The 16281-nt window shown below is 36.7% G+C and overlaps 1 protein-coding gene across 5 annotated transcripts; it reads right to left on the bottom strand.

Moving 5' to 3' along the window:
- Positions 1-442: 442 nt before the first annotated feature.
- LOC100377306 (nucleolin-like) lies at positions 443-13508 on the bottom strand. 5 transcript variants are annotated; one of them, XM_085490580.1, is made up of 16 exons: positions 13389-13508; positions 11579-11650; positions 11133-11167; positions 8590-8635; positions 7808-8258; positions 7033-7116; positions 6643-6711; positions 6052-6126; positions 5374-5491; positions 4863-5005; positions 4288-4417; positions 3550-3740; positions 2590-2713; positions 2100-2239; positions 1797-1925; positions 443-1161 (listed from the first exon to the last, which is right to left on the bottom strand). In XM_085490580.1, the coding sequence occupies exons 1-16, from the start codon at positions 13416-13418 to the stop codon at positions 1103-1105; spliced, it is 1896 nt and encodes a 631-aa protein (XP_085346706.1). In that variant the 5' UTR covers positions 13419-13508; the 3' UTR covers positions 443-1102. The 5 variants fall into 5 exon arrangements, with proteins under 5 accessions (XP_085346706.1, XP_006812253.1, XP_085346710.1 ...); XM_006812190.3 differs by having other exon boundaries at positions 7931-8258; XM_085490584.1 differs by lacking the exon at positions 13389-13508 and adding an exon at positions 12387-12507.
- Between the last annotated feature and the right edge of the window lie 2773 nt (positions 13509-16281).

Here is a 16281-nt window from a genome sequence, read left to right as displayed (position 1 = left end):
ATAGAGTTTTTTGAAAGAAAGCAATAAAGTTAAAATAAATTGCGAGCAAGTAGGACAGAGGAAATAAGCAACTTCTTAAGGGGCTAAGCAGCCGCCCTTACAAGCGAGGCACTTTGAGGCTATGAGTGGATTCATGTCATACAGCTAGGGGTTACCCCTGGACATGGACAACAACCACTCCTACAGCAAGCTCTGCTTAAAAAGGTTGACAATTAAAAAAAAATCTTCCGACATATTCCTTGGCATTAAATCGCCCTTATACATGTTGAGGCCTTCAGCTCATGATCGGAGAGGTAAAGTGGTCATTTCAGCCATGCTGAACAGTTCAACCAAAAGTTAAAGTTTCTCTTTTTTGACAGTGTTCGACAAAGTCATCTGTGAAAGAAAAATGAGACTGATACATGCTTGCATACATGGCATACAAATGATACAAGTATAGTAATAAGTATAATGTAATGTCTTTAATAAATCCATAAACAGAAGATATTTATAATTTACATCAGTAATTAATTAAAGAAACTCGTTCTTAAAGGAATGGAGCCAAGTGGTCACTCAAAATCTATAATCTAGATAGTACCCAGGGGCAATGAAAATAAATTCCTAGTCATCAGAAAGCAAACTTAAAAATAACTTGCACATGTAAAAAAAAAAAATGATACATTGAATTTTAATTCTTTTCATGATCTGTAGTAATATTTAAAACTTTTCTTGAAACTAATAAAAACTAATTTATCTTGACAATTCATTCCAAATTCAGACAGGTTTACAATTTAGAAATAAAATAAATTGTCTTCAATTTTACATAATTTGAATATGTACTTGACAGGATTGAATGTTTTACTTCACACTAAGCAGAATCCATCTTTCAACATAATCGAGTTGAAATTAAGTCCATTGGTGCGACCATAAATGGGAGAGCTCTTCACCAAAGTATCGATGAATGTCTTAGGCTGGATAGCACAGGAAGGAGGAACTCACAGTAGGTATCCAGGAACAGCTCTATGATTTACAACACAGCGGTTAACAGTTTGTTCCTGTGGGACTTTGGGTTGGTAACGATAGCAGCGGTCAGGGAAAGCAGTTTACAAAATCAGTTCTGAAACTAGTCGTCAAATTTCATCTTCTTACCCTCATAGGATTGGATGCCATCCCTTTTACGACCTATGAACAGAATTAAAAAATACAACTTCAATATCCAAGTGTGTTTGCAATTTCCACTTCCATTTAGGACCATGTGCACGAAGGCCCCCCACGGGTTTGCATCTGCTAGCATTGGTGGTACAGTAAAATCTCCAAATTAAAAGCAGCTGCTTCTATTAAAATGGTACAATGCAATAGAGGGGGGGTTGCGGCTTTTATTAGAGCATCTACACGCCTAACGAAATGGTGAATTTGTGGCTCTCAAGTGTTCAAAAAGAATGGGTGAGAATTCCATTAGAGATGAGACTTCTAATACAGATTTTACAGTAATCTTCCTACCTTGTACACACAAGTATCCAATTAAAAAATTTTATAATTCACTTAGACAAACATGGGAAAAAAAAAAAATCATACACTACTTGAAGAATTATTGTCACAATACAGCATTAATATTGACTATTGATAAAGCTAATACTTTGATAAATGCCACATTTGTATATTAATTTATGCAGTTGTGAACGCCTAGACTAACATTGATGTGTCAGTCTGGCTGCCTTAGATACTGCAACGACTTTACATATAGCCCCTTAACTCAAGCAGCAAAAGTCTGAGCGACTATTAAGTCACTGAGGTAAACTAGCATGTTCATAACTCACCAAATCCACCACCGCCACCTCTGCCGCCAAATCCACGACCTCCTCCTCTGCCGCCGCCAAATCCACGACCGCCTCCTCTGCCGCCGCCAAATCCTCGGCCACCACCTCTACCACCGCCAAATCCTCGGCCTGCAAAGTAAAAGTTTTAAAAGTGATTATGAACTAAATATAAAATTAGATATACAGGAAGATAATTTTAATGGATTTCAAAGAACAAAATCTATAAATCAATATTTGATTTGATCTAGAACACTGCACACTACTTAAATCATCTAAATTGAGAAGCATTTCAAATTGACCTACCTCCACCGCCACCAGGACTGAATGAACGCCTATCTTCGGCAAAGTCGAGAATAACACAGCGACCATCAATATCTTCATTTTGATGAGAATTCAAAGCTTTCTGTGCAGCCTCCGTGCTCTCAAAGTCAACATACCCAATTCTGAAATACAAATATTACATTCAACAATTTTTGATTCAAAAGCAAATGCCCAAAAGCTTGAGTGAGATGAAGTTCTCAGACAAATGCCTCGATTGACATCAGGAATATAGTGTTCTAATGGATATGGAGAACACTAATCAGGCTCGTCATCGACTCATCACTGAACATCAATATTATTAATCATGAAATCATACTTCCAGTGTACATGACATTGCAACAGCAACACAATGCTATACAAGTTCACATGCATGCCTTCGTGATGCATCATGGGAAGAGACCATCCTCTTACATGCACAAGGGTGTTCATAAAAAAAAATGCAATTTAGCAAAATCAGTTAGCATGGACTCACCCTTTGGGTCTACCAGACTCCCTATCTGTGGGTATTCTGGCATCTACACCCCCTAGTGTATCCAATAATGTGTCTACAGTAGTGTCATAGTTCAAACCTTTTACAAATATGGTCTTTGATGGTCCTGCAATATGAATACAAAGGATTGTTAAACAAAGAGGCAATGAGTTTGAATCAATGCTCTGCTCGACTACTGTAGAATACTTTATTTTCGCTGAAGGGATGATTCCGTGAAAATAAAATCCAGCGAATATACTTTTTTCCCTATATTTCACATCAAACTCATGAAAAATCTGTGAAAATAAATTCCAAGCAAAACGCCCAAAAAGCCTTTTCAGCGAAAATTAATTCCAACGAAAATAAAGTATTCCACAGTATTTTAAAGCAGAGGATACAGCGGCCCTGCTTTAAGATGCAGCTTCGCAGGTGAAAATATTTGATAAACGCTCAAAACATTAGAAATCTGGCAGACCTTGCAAAACAAATCTGAAGTTAGATGTTGTCTACAACATATTCCACATGTTCTTGTATTCCAGGGAATTTTAGCTTGGCAAGATATTTGCATGCATGCGCAACTCTAAAACACTGCAAACCTGTTTAAATTCATTCAATGTTTGTGGACTGTCCAACTATATTTTTAATGTGCATAATTAACTGATGCGAGATGGAAGTGTGCATTACTTTGGTATTATTTTTAACAATTGGTTGATAATTTTGATAAAGTTTCAGAAGTAGCTATTTTTCTAGGTTTTTTCGTACTTTTTAACACTGGCTTGAAATGATAAATGAATTTTGTATACTGTAAAAATGACTAATTTTCACTGGGTTTAAATTTTGCCGATTTACTATTTCAGGCATATTCAGTGGGTTTTAATTTAGCACATTTTGCAGTCAGCGAAATGAGCGAAATTAAAACCCAATGAATAATTATTCCTTTTATAGTAATTGTAAATCACATACCTGAGCTTCTCCTTCCTCTACCACCATCTCTACCACCACGGCGGTCACCACCACCACCGCCGCCACGGTTTCGCTGGCTTTTCTTTCCAATGAAATCTAAAATCAGTTCCCTTCCCTCAAGTTCCATTCCTTGATTTTCTTTAAGGGCAGCATCAACTGAAGCCTCATCACTGAACTCCACAAAACCAAAACTGTGAAAGGATTTAGTCAAAAAATGAGCAACACAGTTCAACTAAATCTTTTCCACACAACAAGTAAAAATATTTTTTGATATTAGCTAATTTAACCCCTACTTTCAAAACAAATTCCAAGTGAAAAGTATTTACTATACTTTGACCAGTAGAAAATTGGTAATATAATTTAAAAAGGCAAGAAGAAAAGATGAACCTTACAGTGAAGATGTTAAACACAAATAACAATGACACGAAGTTCTCAGACAAATGCCTCGATTGACATCAGGAATATAGTGTTCTAATGGATATGGAGAACGCTAATCAGGCTCGTCATCGACTCATCACCGAACTTCAGAATTGTGAGGTTGAAAAAGTTTACACATTCAGCACATTGCTACAAAAATTTCTAGAAGTTAGCTCCATGCCTCTTCATTGACTCAATATACCATAGTTTAAATGCCATTTTAAATATTGCAAGTAAATTACGAGCATTGCCATGTGCATGCTGGTGTTGCACACATCTTTGAAAATAATTATTTTGGTTGATTTAGTTTTTAAAACTTACCCTCTGGAATTGCCATCAGGATCAGATGCAATTCTAGCAGACGTGCAGCCTTCGAAAGCACCCTCTAGCGTTTCAACTGTGGTTTCATAATTAAGCCCTTTGACGAAAAGAGTTTTAGCATCACGTTGCTCTGAAATAGAAAGCAGCAATTAGGGATTTGCACATAATTGAGCAAGTTTATAGCAGCGCACACTGGTACCTAAATTGTGAGACTTTTAAAACAGCCGAGAACAGACGAGCCTTTCTGGATGTGTAGTTATTGCACCACAGGATGAGGTCTCCAACAACTTTATCACTTGAAGAATGCAAGATGTGCAGGCAATGACACTATCCTTAGACAGCCGTTTGCACTATTGCTAGGACATAGAAATAAATGATCAGTGCTTCCAGACTGGATTTTATCTCAAGTTTTCCCAGGCTAGGACGAAAACTAAGTTGCGCTATTATCTCGCTGAATATAAACTGCTCAATTTCGAGAATTTGGCAGTGTAAATGCTTTCAAAAAATCTTGCAGAACTTGATCTGCAATTTTGTTGCAATTTTCCACGACGGAGGCATTGAAAATATTGACTTGCCTCGTTCAGGATTAACGTTATTATCTCTATCCTTTTTAGATACAGCCTTTTCCAATCTAATTTGACTACCATCCAGGTGGGTCTGGTTGAACTGCATCGCTTTGGTAAACTGGTCTTCATCAGGGAGATCAATGTAACCAAATCTGGGGAAAATTAATCTTAATTAGGTTTGTTGATCAGGGGGATTCTCCCCCAAGATCTACCACATACATCATTATACAGCTTTTTATATTAAATTAACGAGACCGGTTTATCTTCTTTGTATACAAGTACCATAAATGCAATAGATATTATGGATGTTTTTCAGGTACTACCAATCAGATTTAAGCATTTTACAGAGATCAAGTACAAAGCCGTTCATATGAATTGCACACAGCTTTGTATGGGAGGTACATTTACATCAAGTTTGTAAAACAGTGCAATTTGAACGTTGCAGAAAAGTAAATTTGTTTTCACTATAAAATCTTAATTTGATGATCAAAAGGAACTTTTAAAACTGGACAACCTATACCTTCTGTTTGAAACTACTCTGGCACCGGCAATTTCAACTCCTCCCGATCGAAAGTGTTCTGCAAGGTCTTCTTCAGTCGTATCTCGGCTAAGGTTTCCGACAAAGACGCTGATCAATTCTAAAGTAAAGAAAGGATGAAATCAGTGAGACCAAAGTGCTGATGCATTGTGAATTTTAGCTCAGTGCAGTGAATCTCTCCACCTCTGATGGTAGACCTGTTAATTTCCTTCATTCAAGTTTTGTAAGTAGTAGTGCACAATTGCGGTATGCACCTTAAAAAGAGTTGTAGGATACTGTAAAACGCATTGAAATAGCTAAATGCCATTCCAGCAAATTCAACTCAATGCAAGAATTAACAACCTTAATTTAGATTACCATAAGTGCCAACAATCAACATTCTGAAAGTAATTTTAATTAGCAAAATCGAATTACCCACATGTTTTACAGTATCACAATAGCAGAACCATACTGCTAAGAAAAATATCTTGTGTCATGTGCCGTCATCAGCATGGTTTTGCCATTTCAACAATAAAGAATGCAGTAAAGATAAGGGAAGAAAGTTAATTAAAAATATCTGCAGACTGCCGTTACCTAAACCATATCTGAAAGATTAGAGAAATAAAAAGGACAGGGCACATGCTGAACACTACAGTACCAAACCAAATGCAACTTTCTTACCACCAGTGGGTTTAGCCGGTTTTGTGTCTGCTTCGGTTTCTTGTTTCCTCTTCTTGGCTTTTTTCCCTTTCTTACCTGCAAGGCCAATTACTGATAACTGAACACTGAACTAATAGGTGGTTTCACAGCTTTAGTCTCAAATTTTGCAAATCTTTTCAAGCCCTCATGAAGTGTACCAAAAGACTCAATGAGCAAACTGGGAAGCCGATAGGCCAAGGCAACACTAACAATTTAACAGTTAAAGTGGTGGGATCATCACAAAAACAATGAGTGATGAAAACATGCTAAAAAAACACTAAGGTTCAGGGGTAGACATTTGTAATCAACGAGGCATGTGACAACTCCTTTTGCTTTAAAGTTGATTCCCACTTTTCAAATCTGCGAAAACCCGCCTTTCTTTTATACCCAACTTTGTACACGCGATATTTTTTGGAAACATTTGATAAGCAAATAAGGGAATTTGTAGCCCTTAGAATCTGCTTTGATACTGTCAGCACATAACAGAAGTATTGCATCCCAAGGAATCAATTACTTGGAGGGGGGTGATGTTCCTTTGATATCAAAGACTAAAAAAATTGCGCGATTACGTACCATCATCACTTTTTGATTTCTTGGCAGCAACTGGAGCTTCCTCTTGCTGTTTTCGTTTCTTTGATTTCTCTGCAAAGAGAACGTCAAGTGATTATTGCTTGGATACAACCTGAAGCTTCTACCCCAAACATACATGCATATCAGCAACAACATTTAGCTGTGCATGCAACTTTTTAATTCAAAGCTATACTTCGTAAGTATGCTGATTTTAAATTATTATAAGATTATGCCGAGTCTTTCACATACAAGAGAATTTAAAAACCTACTTAATATCCCTTTTAAATCTATGACTAATCAGTATTCTGTATTTGTGCAGTTACTACGTGCAATTTAACGCCTCAAGCGAGTCGCAGATGTAATGAATGCTAACACTGATACAATTTAACTCACTTTTGTCATCCCCAGATGATTCGTCTTCATCGTCTGAATCTGATTCTTCACTTCCAGCAGCATTATTTGTGTTATTTGCAGCAGCTGAACGAATAAAAAAACAAATTACTATTTTAAACAAGCCAATAACATCTGGTAGTAACTAGTCTGATTGAAACCTGAAAGCACTTTTTATTCAACTCTTCAATGAATTTAATCAGATGCCTAGCACATCTTAGTCGCAAAACCACAATAAAATAAAGCTAACAAATTTGCATGTGATAATTGAATCTCATGAAATGCTGTCCACTCATCTCAGGGCTCAGTAATCAATTTAAGATACAAGGAAAGTTCTGTAATGTTACTCCCCTCCCCCCCCCCCCCCCACCACCACCACCACTGAGATATGGATAGTTTGGTTCCATTGCTTAGCAGTGCTATAGTAACATAAAGTAGTAATTCCAATTCTCTTTTGCTGCATTACCAGTGTTTTTAACAGGCATGTATGAACCTGCTTTAATGTTACAGAATGCAATTCAATTTTATACGCACTTGTAATGAAAAAAAGTAATGCGCTTCAATTTCACACCAGTCTCGACATCCAAGTCGAATTACATTTAGAACAAGCACAAGTTCAGGAGTGATTTTAACATGGCAATAGAATTTTGGTAACAAAAGAAATGTATGCAAGACAAACAGACACAATCTACAAAGTTGTTAATTCTAAGCAAGCAAACCAGCAAAGAAAAGAATGAGAAGCAACAAAAGGAAAACCAAGCATTTTTGAACATTCTACCTTTTGCTTTTAAAGGTACTTCCTCCTCAGATTCAGACTCTGAATCAGAATCTGACTCTGAATTCTCCGATGATGAATCTTCTGAATCACTTTCAGCCTTATTGGTAACCTTGACAATTTTACCTTTTGGCTGATCCTCCTCTTCAGAGGAATCGTCATCTTCACTCTCAGATTCTTTTGTGGCACCTTTTTTTGTTTCTTTGGCTTTCTTAACCGCTTTAGGCTGCGTTTTGGGTTTAGGTTTCTCTTCTTCCGACTCGTCTGAGGAATCATCTTCGCTTTCCGACTCCTCTTTCGGAGGAGGGGCAGCTTTCTTCGATTTACTGGCTTTCTTAGCTGGCTTTGATTTCGGTTTCACCTCCTCTTCCGAAGATTCATCACTGTCAGCAACTGGTGCCACATTTGTTTCCATCTCTTCATCACTGCTATCATCACTGTCCTTGGCTACAACCTGCATTGATAGACAAGGACCTCAACAAATTTGCCTTCATCATAAACTCTTGTATTTGCAGAAAATGATATTTCCTAACAAGAACCATGCAGTAACGGGGGAACTCAAATTAATGTACATTTGCATTTGTTTAACTGAACTGTCACTTTGCTGTTAGGAATTAGCTATAAAAATAGGGCAATGATAATAGATCAGACACCTAAGAAGTTAGCAAAGGCACACATCTGTATTACTGCATTTTTAGTATTACCAAGGTAGTAAAATTATTTCTCTCCAACAAACCAAGAAAATCAAAATAGATTATCCATAGAACACAATTAACAATCCGTACCTTAGGAGGTGGTTTCTTCCCCTTTTTACCCTTTGCTTTCTCAGGCCTACAAAGAAAAAAATTCATCAAAATATGCAGATACAAGATACATCACAAAGTTTCTGCATGCTCAAGAAATTAACCACAATCTGCACTCAACACTTCATGTAGTTGCGATCAGCAACCAAACATCGAATAGCACGACAGTTAACGATGGGTGCCAAACTTTATGTAGACTTGTTAAGAGGTACTTGTGTTCTCTTAGAAATTTTTCATAGAGTCGCGGCTAATTTGCATAAATTAACATATTGTTTGCAGGGATCTCGCCAGCCCAACATGAGTGCCGGTCGGTCATGAATATTAATGAGCTAAATGAATATTAATTAGCAATGAATATTAATGAGTTTGGTCGCAGCAAATATTTTTATTATGTTTCACAATTTAGAAGAGTTTGAATTTAAAAAATTAAATGTATTCGAAATGCAAATGCTGCAGACTAAAAAACAAACAAACAAATTATTGTTGCAATATTAATGTTTAGTGTAAAAAGTTAAATAAAACGCATTTGAAACGTTTTAGCGAGGAATATTTTCACAATCTTATTTACTCTAAATACATTCTCCTTCAAAAAAATCGACCACGTAATTATTTGGAGTATTGTTTTAATTTATTATTCGTATCATCAATTTCTAAAACTTATATATTCACAGTAATGAACGAACAAATAAAACTTCCGAACTTTCAACGTTGCGACGTGACACAACTTACTTAGCGATGTTATACACTGATTATACCAACAATTCCTCTTAGTCATGATGCCAAGCAAAAAATGTTACTTCGTTTTTTTGATAAGAAATAAATTTGACTTAATTTTATCGGGAGTGGATATTTTTGATCACTCGATCGCTTCGGTAAAAAACATAGCCCGCCATGATGTTTGTGACGTATTAGTTGATCGGCATGTGTCCTTTGACCCGATGGGTCAATAATTCCATTAACCAATCAGAATGCCGCATGGTGATGCCGGTAGAATCCGAAGTTTTCCGAATGGTAGTGATCGTAAAAATTACATTGTGGAAGTAAAGCGATGTCGCACGACGTGCTGACATCGATTTCAGTTGAAAAAAACTGCACGACGGTGATCGAAAGAGTTGATTAGCAATTTTTAAAAGGTAAAATAGGTCTTGGAAGAGTTTTTATATGAATCGCGATGATAACAGTTCAAATGTATTTTAACAAATCACGCAATAAACACGTTGATTTTTTTTCTTGAGTAGCGTAAACTGTCAGATCGTGAACTCCGCTTTGACCATGTTATATCGGGGTGAAATTGATTTTGAAAGAATTTTACCTTTCAATCTAAAGACTGACACAGTTGGAGACACTATCGCAGAAAGTATTTACTTACAAACAGGTTCTAATTTCACAAAATTGACTAGCCGCTACGTATCGTGCGACTAGGTCTATTGTTTACAAATTATAATCCACGACTGGCAGGATGCGTGTCGGTCGGTACATAATTATAACAATCTGACAATAGTCCTGGTCGGAAGCCATTCCGTGGTGGTCGCTAATTTTAAGTGCCGGTCGGGGCCAACCACCGCCGACCAGCATGGTGAGATCCCTGTGTTTGTCATATGGGGAAATAAAACAAAACCATTTTTTTCTATTTATTTTATGAACAATCTGTATACAATTATTGCACTGCATGTTTAGTATTGCAAATGTCCTGCAGAAATACTGAGTTTTCTGTTTCTTTGCTTGGCCCAGCAATCCGCAACTTTATAAAACCCTGTTCAGTCCCGGTAAATTAAACATTGGGTTGATTATTCTCATTGCTCGTCTTCCGTTTCTGTTGTTTTCCCGGTTAAGTACAACAACTGTTACGAGTCACGATACTTGCTACATGACTACATTTCTAAAAATAATGAAAATACGTTTCGTACACACAAGAAACGTGGCTTTTGACCCCAAGTGTGACTATATCATTTGCATATGAATATACATTTAGCAAAGAGCATTTGACACCGGGGCTTACGGCATTGTCTTTATAGAATGGTTAGATAAGTTTTAAAAAAACAAAACCGATGTGAAACAGGGGATTATCCCGGGAAATTGGCATCAATACAATGCATTTGTAGATTTAACTGGTTAGCCAGGAAAGTTTACAGTCTGCGAGAGACTGAAGAAATCAGATCACGGGATAAATAATAGCATCGCGGAGGAAACGCATAGCGTCGCGGGCAAATCCGATCGCGAGAACACTGGTACTTGGTTGTAACACATGTGCTTCAACAGATATCCAACATCTTGCAGTACGATTCATGGAAATTAGAGAAGGGTGCCTTCTCCAAGACCAGATATGCTAGCTTAAATACAATGCACATACTAAAACACTTTATTTTAGTAGGCATTAATTTTAGCCGATTTTTACCAAGTTGAATGTAAAATGTATGAAAGAAAGCATCTTCGCTTGATTCTATTTTCACTGAATCATTCCATTAGCGAAAATTAATTCCAAGCGAAAATAAAGTATCCTGTTCTTACACAATGTGAATACTTACTTGGTGACTATAACTGGTACTTCTTCATCTGAGCTCTGAAATACATAGATAAATTGGTTAAGTTTAGTAAATTAAGCTAAACTAACATCTCCTGGTGTTTATTAAGGCAATACTAATCAATTACTAAATCAATGTGAAATTAAATCCTAGAAACATTAGATCCAGTTGTGTAAGGAACACAAGTATCTAGGGCGTCTGATACAGCTAGAATGCATGTAGTGAGTCACTATCTGTTTAGGAACTAGTTTACGAAACAAAGCTCACCCAACTTTACGATGTTCAGTTTCAATGTAGTTTTCAAATCAGTTGTAGATTTGACAATAAATCCATGCAAGTACTGAGAAACTACTTGTGAATTATGAATTTCAGAAAATCTAGAATTGTGGTAATATAAATTGTACTAATTTAGTGTACAACTTGATATGATTTAGATTGAAATTATTTACCTCATCAGAATCTTCTTCTGACTCATCCACTGGCTTAGGAGGGGGAGCTTTCTTCACTGGTTTGCCTTTTTTCTAATTAAAATTAAATAAAAAAATGTTCAGACTAATAAAAAGATTGAATTCAATCTGATGTGAACAGTTCACAGATGGATATTTACAGACTAGTAGTACTATGCTAGACACTAACATGCATCCAAGGATTACAATACTGGGACTGAAATTTGGCCAAACTTCACAATTGTCTTCTGGAACAAATTTATATTTTCACAACTTGAATTCATGCAGAAATATTAAAAGCACAAAATGCACCAACATGCATGTATTACTCCACAGGAAAAACAAAAGAACTTCAAAATTTATAATTTTGCTCATTTTTCTGTTTATTAATTAAAATCTACATGTAAAATTTATAAAACATTTCACTGAAAAACTGAATATGCAGAATAATGAATTTGAATACAAATTTGCATACATTGAACACAGGCTGATATCAAACTACTTAATTGATGCCATTTCCATATATGGATAAGAGATGAACCATTTCAAAATCTGAGGGGTTTTTAAAATTCATGGTGAATACAATTTTTTCACTGATCTTCATAGGGAAAAATGTATCAAGCCACAAGAAGCTCTGCATTTATATTCAGTTAAGACTGGACTGGAATCAAAAATCACAACTTTTTCATGCAGACCCACTTCTTCGTTTTAAAATGTTCCACCCTTTAAATTAATGAGACTGCTAACTATCCTGTATACTGAAGACTAATTTATTTTGTTGCAACACACCGACAAGTTGGCAATACTTTACCTGATTTACGATTGTATTTACTCTGTTTGGTTATGATCAGGTGACTGGTGAGTTGATTTCATCTTCAGTCAGTGAACTCCAATACAGTGTGACCTCCATCACAATGTCAAGTCATTCATGTGAGGATGGGAAACCCCACACAAAGCTTACGTACTACAATCGTTTCATTGAAAGGCCACGCTAGACCCTTCATTGCACAACTTTAGCCAGGCCAGGCGAGGCAACGCCAAGCATGCTTCAATACCCACATCGCTACAGAATTAATCGTTTCGTGACTCCGTCAGGCCACGCCAGACCCGACCAACTCTTCAATAAATAATCAAGCCACGCAAGACTTGATAAAATAAGGCTACGCCAAGCCCCGTTTCTAGACCAACATTTTGCCAGGCGAGGCAACACCTAGCAAAGACTAACTGAACGCCTACAGTTTTAAATAATTTTGCGAGATTAATTTCGTGAGACTCGACTGCTGGCCACGCAAGACCAGAAAATGCCACCTCATTGAACGACGAGCCACGCAAGACTCGACTCAACACAATTTCGCAACGACCATGATATTACGAGACCCGAAACTATTCGCACAGCAATTGATAACTCATTATATTGTTGAAAAATCCAATTTCCATGGTAAACTTTCCAGTATAAATACAATCATTACTTTTGGCATATTTCAGACAACACGTCATGCACGTGGACGACCATCCAACACGTGGTGAACTAGACAACGGACACTGCATGGAATTACTAAATCTTTCCCTGAAGAGCTGGTAAAAAATCAAAAAGCAAACACTTTTATAAAAAAAAATATACAAGGATGCTGCGTGGAAATTCACACCCATACATGTAAATGTACAAATTAACTCTTCCAAGAAGCCATGTTGGAATTTAAAAGGCTTGGCGTGATCGCGTCGGTCTGTTCACATTCAACAAAGAAAACGCATAATATTGCGTGTAGTTGCGCTTTATACTCCAAACAGTGAATGGTTACAATTGGTAATTTACCTGTGTCTTTGACTTTGTTTTCCGTGCCATGGTTAAAGTCGTTAGCGGTGGTTTTTTTCTTTGCAGAGAAATGAAACAGATGCACTCAGTTGGGCTGCAAGCTTGATTGTGAAATTAACATGCGGTGCATGCGCACGCATATATATAGACTCATTTGGACGCAGAGGGCGTTAGCTGCCAAAGCGCATGCGCAGTAAAACTAAAGTCCAACTTGTATTTCTTTCTTAAAATATTGGAAATTGTTCGCGTCAGCGCGGGAGACTCGACAAACTCGTTCGGCTAGCTTAGTATTTGCGTATAAATGGATACATGCCACTAATAAGCGTTTGGGTGTATTTCTTCAAAAACAGGTTACAGAAATCAAACTATTGTTTTAATTTGCTGAAACCACGTGTATGTCATAATTCTGGCCAGACAAACTTATGATCACCTGCTCACATTCCTAACAAATGGATTCACATGTAACAAACACACACAGATTTGTCAAGTTTTTTGCTCTACCTTCAATATTCCCAAAACGCAGCCAGTTTTGAAGTGTATAATCGAGAGTTGCTCGGATACGCAGGTTATCGTAGACTGTACAGTCTCTTGTTTGTTAAAAAACAAAATATTATGTAAGATTTGTTTTGCGGTAGCACGGCTTCCGCTATTTATACACTCACATAATATTTTATTGAAAAAAAACTTTAAAATACAAACAGGAGACTGTACTTGCCATAAACTTCACTCACCTCGTCAGCTGGCGTAATTGAAGTACGCCCTCATACATTGCATTTCTGACATTGAAAGAAAACAACATTGTTCACAGGGCCTCACAGCAACAATAAGATTTGGACGACGAACGCCAACTGGCTAATTTTTGAAGATTACAATTATCAAATGTCATAAATATAAGTAAATAAATAAATACAAAAATGCTGAATGAAGTCTCCCATATATTTCAATCGAGAATAGCGTTTTCTGCCTACGAGTAGAAGTTGATTCGCGCTCACGAGGAATGGGCATTTTTTAATTGCAGTATAGACTATGATTGCAGGGAGTGCCAAACGTACTGATTAAAGGGCGGTAGCCGTCGCGCCGCGCATGTGCGGCATTTGTGTTGATAAACATTGATTTTCCCACAATCCAATGCGCTCTTCTAATGGAAATTCCAAGTATGAGGTTTGACCTGGGCGCGACTTGCACTGATTACCGCCGGTGACTCCTTCGATACCTTCCAATCACCTAAAACATACCTAATTAAAGCTTAGTTACTTCTCAGTTTGTATTCGTTAACAGCAAAATTCACCATCTTTGTTTATATGAGACCCATATATCTCGCGCATGCGTGGAGCGACGATTACGCCTTTTAAATATTAAGTTCTGATTCAAGCACTCTAATAAACACTGATATATGCAATGATATATCTGAGCTTTCGTATGATGTGTAATTTATTATAGTAGTATGCTTTGTACCTTAGAGAGTTTCTAAATCACAAATAATTCATTAAGTTAAACTCATTTCCCCGCTTATTGCTACCTTAAAGGGCGGCGGTTGTCCAGCAGCGCGTGTTCGATTTTTATGTAAATAAGCAATGTACATGTATTTTACACGCGTTGAATACGTTGTTATGAGTCCCATATCGGATAGGACGCGGCGTGACGTCCAACGCCCTTTAATTTTATTCTGCAAAATTATGTTCGATCCTGGCAAGATGAAAGCCTTTCGACACGAAGACAAAAGTGGCGCGCGTATGATGTAAAATTCACGAATCAACAAATTACGATTCAAGAAATCCCATACAAAATAGATAATACCTAATTAAGTATAAACATTAATAATAATAATCATATAGTATTGGCGTTAAATAAGTTTGTAACAGTCTCACCATATAGGAACGTAATTTTTAATCACGCAAGACAGAGGTGTAATCAGGCAATACTCGGGTAGAAGCTTACTCATAATATTTTGAAAAAAAATGCCATAAATCGAATGGCAATGCTCAATGCTATTGGTTTATCATGAAGTTATTGTCTCATGGCGTCATGAAATGGAATTCCTTTGACTGTTATTAGTAACTATTTTGAGAAATTTGTCCTAGTATTTTTCAAAAAGCACTATTTTAGAACAATTCCATAGAGCACAGTGTTAAAGAAAAATTACATTATTTGGCACTTTTCAAAACCCAGATTTTTGAAATAACTGAAGACAACAAAAAATAGCCACCAATTCACAATATATAATTTGTTTCAGTCTATGACACCAGACTACAGTTTGAGATATGGCATAATATCTATACTTATGGTAAAAGTGTTATAATAAGTTGAGTCATCATCCTAACCAGTGTTTCACTGATACTCAGAACTGAAGTACACGTACGTGTCACCAACATCCATACACTCTGTCCAAGAAAACACGCTACAGTAACATCCCACGATATGACTGGGTGAATTTTTGTCGAAACAAAATTTTTCAATTTTATAAGTTTGCAAAAGTGAACAACTAATTTAATTTAGTCGAGTAGAAAATATTAAAATATATGGATTTTCTAATAAAATAGGTTTTAAACATACAACTGCTGTTCACAGAATTTTCTTTGAAGAATGTAAACAGTTGTTCTTTGTGAAATGAAATGATACCTACAGTCTGGAATACACTCAAGAATGGTAAGGTTGATCGCGATGTAACTATGTGGTCGGCACGTAATTCTGTGTCGTCACTGATTTACTGTGTTCACGACTTCAGTATAACATAGAAACACGTAGTTGCAGACTGGTGTACGTAAGACTCATCCACAAAATTACAGACCGATTCACAAGTCTATTCAACACCTCACGACCATAAACGGCATCTACATGTAGTTTACAGGCGTTTTAATAATTTTGAGAGAATTTCACAACAGTATGCTCTGCT

Source organism: Saccoglossus kowalevskii, chromosome 15 (assembly GCF_978046115.1).
Source record: "Saccoglossus kowalevskii chromosome 15, keSacKowa6.1, whole genome shotgun sequence".
In the NCBI taxonomy this organism is placed as follows: domain Eukaryota; kingdom Metazoa; phylum Hemichordata; class Enteropneusta; family Harrimaniidae; genus Saccoglossus; species Saccoglossus kowalevskii.
Note: the sequence above shows the minus strand (reverse complement) of the source record. Positions and strands in the feature narration are given on the sequence as shown.